A 9,261-nucleotide genomic window follows, 5' to 3' on the forward strand; every position below is an offset into this window, starting at 1 on the left:
TGATCTAAATAAATTTTAATGTTGCTTTCAATCTGTCAGAAACCTGTTGATTCCATTTTCTTTCATTAGATTCTTTGATGTTTTCTGCAGACAAGTTGATATAAAAGGTGCTTGTAGATCAGAAGGGTGAGCAAAAGGAGTTGGAGAGGTCCTGACATGTGGATCATCTCTTGGATGATCTTCTTCTGCCCTCCCCCAAATATTGGCAGCTATTCTCCCCTGTTGATTCTCTCGAGGTACTTTCCCCACTCCCATGTCTATCTGACTTGTTTATGTTCTTTCTTCTTCTCGCTCACCTCTCCCAGATGTGGGGCTGCGTTGTGGTGTGTTACGTGAGATATGTGGAGGGGTTAGGGTAGTTGAGGTTGGGTCCTTGCGTGGGATGCAAATTGAAGGGTGAAAGTGCCTTAATGAGCTCGGTGAACAGTAAAATAAAAAAAATTCAAAATATTCCAAATCTTTTTTGGAGAAACATTGACAAAAGTTCTAAGTGCTTGCAAAAAATCGTCATGAAATGACATTCCTGTAAGGCGTGGCAAAAAAACATATTCTATGCTCCAAAATGCTTTTGAAAGTAGCATTTTCAGAGTATCGATTAATTTTTTTCCATGCCTTTTAGGAATGTGATTTCAAGACGAATTTTTGCAAGTACTTAAAATTTTTGTCAATGTTTCTCCAAAAAATTTGAATTGTTTCTATTTTGTTTTGATTTTACTGTTCACCCGAGCTCATTTGAGCTCGGGTGCAGAAACTCTGCGTCCATTGAAGGGCAGCTGTTTCCTGTTTTTGCTCTTTTTTTTTGAGGGGTGGGGTGCTCTCTTTTTGTTAGGGGCAAGTGTTTTGTGGTCCAGGACAGCCTGGTTAGTTGCGTAGTTGAGCTGGAATCGGGCTCTGTTTTGGTTCAGTGAGAACCGGGTCAGAATTTTTAGCCCGATCCGTTTTGTTGGACATTTCGAGGGCCCATTCGGGCCACTACCCAGCCCACTCATCCTTCGCAGAAACCCTAACCACCCGCACGCCCTCTAATATGCACGACCCCTTCTCGCCCAGCTCTCTTCCACCCTTCACCGCCGCCAGCGCCACAGCCTCCAAACCCTCGATCTCCCGCATCGGAGCTCCCTGGCCCCAACCCCCCACCCCCACCCAACCATGGCGGACCGCGGCGGCGAGCGTGGTGGCGACCGCGGAGGCGAGCGCGGCGGGTTCGGCCGCGGCTTCGGGCGCGGCGGGCGCGGGGACCGTGGCGGGCGCCGCGGCGGCCGTCGTGGCCCTCGCCAGGAGGAGGAGAAGTGGGTGCCCGTCACCAAGCTCGGCCGCCTCGTCAAGGAGGGCCGCTTCACCAAGATGGAGGAGCTCTACCTCCACTCGCTACCCATCAAGGAGCACCAGATCGTGGAGCAGCTCTGCCCGGGGCTCAAGGACGAGGTGATGAAGATCACCCCCGTGCAGAAGCAGACCCGCGCCGGCCAGCGGACCCGCTTCAAGGCGTTCGTCGTCGTCGGCGACAGCAACGGCCACGTCGGGCTCGGCGTCAAGTGCGCCAAGGAGGTGGCCACGGCCATCCGCGGCGCCATCATCCTCGCAAAGCTCTCCATCGTGCCCGTTAGGAGGGGCTACTGGGGGAACAAGATCGGCCTGCCCCACACCGTGCCCTGCAAGGTCACCGGCAAGTGCGGCTCTGTCACCGTGCGCATGGTGCCCGCCCCGAGGGGTTCTGGAATCGTCGCCGCGCGCGTCCCCAAGAAGGTGCTCCAGTTCGCTGGTATTGATGACGTCTTCACTTCCTCGCGTGGATCCACCAAGACCCTCGGCAACTTCGTCAAGGTATAAACATCCCCTGCCTTTTTCCGTATTCTGCGATGCTCCCATCATTGGTACTTTATTTTCAGTACATAATTGCTTGTATCATGTGTGCATAATGTAGAATGTTCAGTTTAAGTATGCTGAAGCTGCAGATAAAAAGATGAAGACGTCTGCATAAATATGCTATCCATAGTAATGCTATGATAACAACAACATACCTTCATCTTTGGACAGAATATAAATTTCTAAAAATTTACCCGCCAAAGTACTTCATTCTCTGCCATTGTTGAGTTGAGCTCTTCATCTACCTCAAAGGCTCCATGTTTCCGCTGATGAAATAACGACACGCAGAATTACATGATGATAAATGCAGTTAATTGCATATTGTTGCTGCATTTGCCAGTTCCTACAAATACTTTCAGAAAATGCCTTTGCCATTAAGAAACAATATACTTCCTCCTTCCATCTATATAGGGCCTAATGTGTTTTTCGAGGTTAACTTTGATCAAATGTTAAAGCAATATTATATGACATGCAACTTACACAAAGCATACCGTCAAATTTATATATAAATGGAGCTTGTAATGATATAATTTTCACATTATACATCTCATGTACTATTAATCTTGTCAATGGTCAAAGGCGGTCTTGAAAAACGCATTAGGCCCTATATAGATGGAAAGAGGGAGTACATATGTCACTTCTCATTTTCTCGTTTAACAGCATGATGGCCGAAACAACAAATACCAATTTTTCCAATAACATGAAGTCATTGCATAACATGGTGATGAGGATAATTCTGTTTTGGAAGTGATTGCTTTGTGCAGCTTGTGAACTTTTATACTTGTTAGATACAAGCTTGCGTACTGTTAGAAGGGGCTTTGCTGATTTACACTTGATGCAGTTTGGTCTATGTCAATTGATTAGTCTAGAAGCAATTCTTCTGGAAATTGTAGTGCAACTGTAGCCTAAGGTTGTCTATGTTTTGTGTGTCTTATCTGCTTTATGCTCTGCTTGTTCTTCAATTGATTGATTGAAAATGTATTGCAACTTTTTTGAACAGTTCAGCTCATTTGTATAGATGCTTTTCATGTTTCCTAGTTCATGTAATGCATTTTTGAGTTGCTGAGTCCTGGCACGTGTTCTAATACATTTTGTGTTCATGTATTACAACCATTTAGACATTTCTGGTTGAGGATCTACCCTAACAGGGTGATACTGGTGTATTACAACCATTTTGGACATTTCTGGTTGAACATCTAATCTCTTCTCTGTTTATACTATGGGTGCCATGATTTGTTCTATTTCACACCAGTCAGTTCTTTTCATCTGTATAGATGATGATCTTAACTCGTGTCAGTCAGGTTGAATGTATTCCTGCTTGCGTTGACTAGTTGCCAACATGAGCTGATAATTCTTTTGTTTCCAGGCAACCTTCGACTGCCTGATGAAGACCTATGGATTCCTCACCCCTGACTTCTGGAGGGAGACGACCTTCACCAAGGCACCGTACCAGGAGTTCACTGACATTTTGGCGAAGCCGACGAAGGCCCTGATGCTTGATGCACCAGCCGAGAAGATAGAAGCTTAGGATGTCCGTGTAAAGGGTTTTTACTAGCTGGGAGCTGTCTAATGCACTTTGCTTTATTCAGTTATTAATACTTTGAATCGTGCTGTTTCAGGATGTCTCTGTTTGCCGTCAAGTGTTGGTTTGTGGAACTATGCTACTCTCTTTTATCGTCAATGGACGCTACATAATTATGGCAATCGATCTTTTTTATCTATAGATGCTTGGCTTCTACCTATGCTGCTTTGTGTTGTTGATGTTGTCCTCTGCCTCGTGGTTTGTTTTGTTTCTTAATTTACTCCACGTTCTGGACCTGATAACGAATGGCGTAGTTTGGCTGCTGTGATTTCACCAGTTTTGAAGATATCTTTCATCCTCTTCGACTTGTCTTGTTTAGTTCCCAGCCGACCGCCCAAAGTTAGGCCCCTAGCCGCTGATTTCTGCCCAAATTCTGCGGGGAAAAGGCATTTCTTGCCTGACAGTGATGGTCCATGCGCTACTTTTCCTTCCGACGGAGCCCCCCAGTGCGCTGGGTTTAGTCTATGATCGCCGGGCCAAAAAATGGGCCGAACCAGCGGAATTCAGCGTCTTGGGGTGACTTTTTTTTTCCGGTGCCGGTAGAGATGCTCTTAACCTGAGCATAAAAAGGTACTTCCTCCGTCTAAGTGAATAAGTCATTCGCGTAGTTTTAGGTCATTGATTTGAAGAATTAAATATATGTTCTATGTCATGAAAAGTATATCACTAGATTTCTACACCGATGTAGTTTTTAAATATATATTTTTTATCACATATAACACATATTTAGATTGTTAAATCGTCGACCTAGAACTACGCGAATGACTTATTCACCGAGACGGAGGAAGTATAATTAAAATTTACAAGATCCAAAGAATATCAAAGCAGGAAGGTAAAGTATACCAACCCAATTCATAGTGAAGTCACCGATTCCTTTGTTAGATGCCAATGGATCTCTCCAACTTCTGCACACATTTCAAGAAAACGTTGTCTGTCTAAATACTGAATTCTTACACATGTCATTCTGCACTAGCACAATCGTGTACATACCATTAGCAGAGTAACTGAAATATGCTTTGCCATTAGAAATTTATTCTCATCTCTTGTAGCACATCGGGATAAAAATATAATACCACCACACTTGAATTATGCCATGAGAAGAGTGAAATATAGAACTATCAGCTATCACAAAAATAGCCAGCAGTTGACGTCTAAATAATACTCGCTCCGTCCTAAAATTCTTGTCTTAAATTTGTCTAGATACATTGTATCTAGACAAATTTAGTACTAGATGATACGAAATGAAGTTCTACCTGGTGCTTTCTTGGATTTGGCCCCTTTCTTCTGCAGCTTTTGTAAAGCTATCATGCAACTCTACCGAGGATCTATAAAGACTGGTGTGCTTTTATCTTTCTCCAGCTCATCATTCAGTTTTTTGTTCTGCAATTCCAACTTGTAATCCCGTTAGAAGCCTCAACTGGATTCGATTCAAGCAAATTAACTTGTCTTGAAATGATACATTCTGCTCTGCTAGCTCAATTACTCTAGCCCATAGTCTCTGTTCTTCGGCTAGCCTGGCTGACCAATCATTTGAGCTTCGTTCCATATTACAAGAGCGTTTTTTTACACTAGATACAGTTTGCACAGCAGTCTTCTCATTCTCCTGCCTTCCTAGAGTCTAATTCTACCTTGGATCACTTATATTGTTCTTTGGCTGCAAACCTTTCGGTAAGACGTGCCTTAATCTGTGAAGATAGTTCGAGCTCCAATTGTTTTCTGTCTTCAATCAAGCTGAGAACCAGCTGCATAATGTCAGTTGAGTTCAATCTCTTATCCCTGAGCATGTTAAGCTCGCTCATTTCTTCAGAAGGAACCATAAAGCATGCATCTAATTCTTTAGTTCTTCTAAGCAACTTATCATCAGTGTCTTGTTCCAAGTTCTTGTCATGAAAACCAAAAGACCCATCATGATGATAAGTATCAGCAGCAGAGCATCTTGAGGTTGCCCCGAAAAGAGGATGGATTCACTGAAAATCCATAAAAGTATTGAGGTTGTGGATCTCGTGAGTCCTCAGAGATATCCTGCACTCTAGTCACGCTATGTGATTTGCACTCTCCGAGTGAGAAAAATTATCAGAAGATCATTCAAATAGACTTGTGTCATTTCCATCTGAATCACACATAGACCCCACCTTCAAGGTGCCCATTGCCTCTTCCTGAGCAAGTTGATGGTGGCAGGTTAGGGGTAAAGTTCCATCCTCCAAATCTTGCAAAGTCTTGTCTATGTTTGAGCAGTTCTGATATATTTCTTTGCAAGATTTTGGTGAAGATGGAACTGTAGGATGAGGTCGAGGGGCCTTCCACATCCCAAATGAGGAGCTGCAGTTGGGGAATTTCTGCTTATGTTTCTCATTTGATATGTTTGCTTCTTGCTCCCCATCAATATCTAGCACTTCATTCTTGTCCAGTAAATTGGTCAACCTGGCAGGTCTGCATTTCAATGCAACACGAGAGCTAAGAGGAGAGTGTCCTGTTGATGAGCATGAGTAGCATCTTGAACGTGGTGAAACAGTTTCATCTACGCCGTGTGCTTTTGGAACCTTTATCATGCATTCCTGTATATTAGGATGTCCTTCAGTAAGGCCAACTCCAACCGTCGACTCCAAGCGGACGTCCGTTTGGGTCGGCAAAGCAGTCAGGCGCGTCCGGTCGTGGTCGTGCAGCCGTCGGTGCGTCCAACCGGCTTGCCGCATCCCAAACTGTCCGCTTTTTGGACTTAGAAATTTGACCCCAAAACAAACTCAAGTAGACATTACAGATAATTTAAAAACATTAATATAAACATTAACGTCCACAAAAGTCCAGTCCAACACATTTCTTAACTAAACTTAAAATTAAAAGGCATAAAAAACTAGATGTGGAACGCTGGAGGTGGGGGTGGAGGAGGAGCTGCCGTGGCGGCTGGAGGATGAGCCGGCCTCGTGGTCGTGCTTCCCCTTGCGGCCGGGCATCGAATGCCAGCCCATCCCCTGGCGGCTAGGTGGAGGAGAGGAGGCGGCCGGAGCTAGGGTTTGGGCGTGTCAGACTTCGAGGAGGCACACATCGCCGTGAGTGAAAGTGTGGACTGACCAGTCCATGGCTTCCACATTAAAAATGACGCCGTCCCCACGGCTGGGGGCTGATAGGCGGGGCCGCCCGCGTGTGCGCCGTAAATGCGGGCGGTGGGAGGTCAGTGGATGGCCGCCATGCGGGCCCGAGGCGGACGCTTAGCGGGCGCATGGGCGTCCGTTCGCCGTCCATCTGAATGCAAACCGGGCACAATTTTGCGTTGGAAATGGGGCGGGCCAGACGTCAAACATACAAAAAAATGGGGATGAGTTAGCGCGTTGGGCCTTGGCATCTGTCCGTTTGGGCCAAAACGGACATACCCAGACCAGATGGGATCGTGCGTTGGAGCTGGCCTAACCTTTATCACTAACATTTTCTGCAAAACATGCTCCAAAAAATAATATTCAGGTATAATGCGCACAATTATGTCATGACTATAAGTATCAGAGATCGTCTGCAACAATGTTATAATATGTCCAGCGGGAATTTAATTCAAAGAATGAGCCGGTGGCTGCAGATTATGGCAACGCGAAGTGTGATATTTCTGTAGAGAAAATCTCAAGACGTTTCTTGAAAAAATAATAATCTCAAGAGGGGCATGTTAAGTGACTCACATGAGCAATGGTTTGGTGTGTTAAAGATGACACACAACCCCTAAACCTAGGCTTCGCTGAAGATCTTTATTGGGTGTCTGACGCCTGCAAATTGCTAGATTGGATGGGATTCGGTCATGTCTGCCCCTATTTCAGCCCGTGTGGCTTCAGAAGGACGTGACACGAAGCTTCGTTGACTGTTGACATTATGGAACATGCATGGTGAAGACAGTGTCGAAGAACGTCATGGTGGCGGAGGTCTGAGATCTAGTAATGGCGGATTGAGCCTTCGAGGAGATGATGACTTTGCTTGGTGGTTCGTGACTCGTAGCAGGGGCATCGACAAGTGGGGGCGGTGGCATAGAAGGAGTACATAGTCTTAGCTTTCAGAGTGAAAACTCAAGGCCTGGCCTTAATTGGTTGTGCCTGGCAGTGGCCTTGTTGAAGACATTGTTTTGAGAGCGCGCGCTTGTGCATCGTTTCCTTCTTGAAGGCGTCGCTTTTAAAGAATTTGAACTTTGGATGTTTTTTTTTGCGTGTAAACTTTGGATGTTTTGGTGGTAATTCGTGCCACGGTTATAAGGAATTGATCACTCTAGCAGGATCTTTTCTTCTTCTTCTTCTTTTTGTTTTTGGGCTGTGTGTATCCGTAATGTTTTAGAACATTACGATATGTTGCAGAGGTCGGGTGTAATTGATATCTCGCTGATATTAATACATTTCCTTTTTTAAAAAACCTAGCATCTATATACTATCAGATTTCAATTTGCTTTTGATTACATTGAATTCAAAGTACAACATTATACCACTTATAATTATATTGCTGACATTTGATCGATGGTGTTTCTAATTTGTCCCACACTCGTCCAATTTGTTTTCACTCCTTTTATCATGTCCTGGACTCTAGCCAGCCGGCCAATGTTCACTAGTGTTCACTTCAGGAGTTCAGGTATATATAAAATCAAGACGAGAAGCTCCAAGGGCACAGATATTTAACGATGGATAGTTTATAGATAAAGCACGCACATTACATAGAGACGCACATAGTACGGCGCACACAATATCAGTTCACCACTCTGCTCTGCTCGTGGAACCTACCGGCACCCCGGCCACAACACCATGGACTGCGTGCACACACAGATCCATCGACCCTAAAACCACACACCACACGACTAGGTAGAACGACACGGATCTGGCCGCCAAGGCCTAGCTAAGCTTCAGTACTAGTAGTAGCAGCAATTTATTCTCCGGACATGGGACTCCTCACACGGCAGACGTACGTCGACACACGGGCCAAGGCGCTTCGGTTCGTTCAGTGGATCCTGCACGCAAACGAAGAAGAGAGCTCATGCATGTCAAACACTTACCATAACTAAGGAGAAAAAGAAAGAGGGAGTATGTGTGGAGACGTACGAGTTGCAGTCGACGCTGGGGCTGATCTTGTAGGGGAGGGCGACGTTGCACTTGGAGGGGAGCGCGGCGGCGCGGGTGATGTAGGGCCCGCCGGAGGCGCCGTTGGCGACGTTCTTGAGGCAGCCGCAGATGGTGCGGCGGTCGGGGCTGTTGTTGGCCTCGGCCAGCAGGTTCTGGATGCCGGTGCAGCAGCCCCGGGCCGGCGACCCGCCCTGCTGCACGTACTGCAGGCACGGCATCAGCGTGCTGTACACCGTGGAGCAGGATATGGCGTGCACAGTCGCCGGCGGCGCCACCACCATGGCCGCGAGCACCATCGCCAGCACCAGTGCCGCACCCCTCGGAGCCGCCATGCCGACTGGACTGAAGTGAGCTACTACGCCGCTAGCTTTTGCTTGAGTGGATGAGTGTAGTTTGTGTGAGTGGCGCTGGCTTGAGTGTGGGTGGAGAGAGTGAGGGCTCTAGCAGGGTTTATATACAGGGGAGGGGAGAGACCGAAGCTAGTAGGATGGCTTTACTTCTGCTGGGGTGGTTGTGGGTTGAGGGTGCATTTAGGAGGGGAGTTAAGAGCGCGGCTGGTAGATGGTCGTGTGGTTACCGGTTAAGTCTCTGCCTCTTTGGACTCGAGTGTAGAAGGGGTGTCGCGGTGAGATTCTTGGTTTCTACTACTACATGACGTTTTTTACTTTATGTTTTTACTTTTATATACTCGTTCTGAAGCTGGATTGGTGCTGGACTTTGTGATTTGCACTAACGTTT

General features: G+C 46.2%; 2 protein-coding genes across 3 annotated transcripts; one reads left to right on the plus strand and one right to left on the minus strand.

The window, feature by feature from the left end:
• Positions 1–1,134: 1,134 nt before the first annotated feature.
• On the plus strand, positions 1,135–3,606 carry LOC119277422 (40S ribosomal protein S2-3-like). 2 transcript variants are annotated; one of them, XM_037558700.1, is made up of 3 exons: positions 1,135–1,824; positions 3,233–3,397; positions 3,486–3,606. In XM_037558700.1, exons 1-2 carry the CDS (start codon positions 1,150–1,152, stop codon positions 3,392–3,394), a joined length of 837 nt encoding a protein of 278 aa, XP_037414597.1. In that variant the 5' UTR covers positions 1,135–1,149; the 3' UTR covers positions 3,395–3,397; positions 3,486–3,606. The 2 variants fall into 2 exon arrangements, with proteins under 2 accessions (XP_037414597.1, XP_037414596.1); XM_037558699.1 differs by having other exon boundaries at positions 3,233–3,592.
• A 4,470-nt stretch (positions 3,607–8,076) lies between these two features.
• Positions 8,077–8,963, minus strand: LOC119277423 (non-specific lipid-transfer protein 2B-like). Its single transcript, XM_037558701.1, has 2 exons — positions 8,503–8,963; positions 8,077–8,411 (listed from the first exon to the last, which is right to left on the minus strand). The coding sequence occupies exons 1-2, from the start codon at positions 8,853–8,855 to the stop codon at positions 8,402–8,404; spliced, it is 363 nt and encodes a 120-aa protein (XP_037414598.1). The 5' UTR covers positions 8,856–8,963; the 3' UTR covers positions 8,077–8,401.
• Between the last annotated feature and the right edge of the window lie 298 nt (positions 8,964–9,261).

This window comes from Triticum dicoccoides, chromosome 3B (genome assembly GCF_002162155.2).
Source record: "Triticum dicoccoides isolate Atlit2015 ecotype Zavitan chromosome 3B, WEW_v2.0, whole genome shotgun sequence".
NCBI classification, from domain to species: domain Eukaryota; kingdom Viridiplantae; phylum Streptophyta; class Magnoliopsida; order Poales; family Poaceae; genus Triticum; species Triticum dicoccoides.

Excerpts from the sequence above, each read along its gene's own strand:
- LOC119277422 (XM_037558700.1), top strand. The coding sequence starts at position 1,150 with ATGGCGGACCGCGGCGGCGAGCGTGGTGGCGACCGCGGAGGCGAGCGC. Across the intron at positions 1,825-3,232 it reads CCCTCGGCAACTTCGTCAAG|GCAACCTTCGACTGCCTGAT; the intron begins GTATAAACATCC and ends TTTTGTTTCCAG.
- LOC119277423 (XM_037558701.1), bottom strand. The coding sequence starts at position 8,855 with ATGGCGGCTCCGAGGGGTGCGGCACTGGTGCTGGCGATGGTGCTCGCG.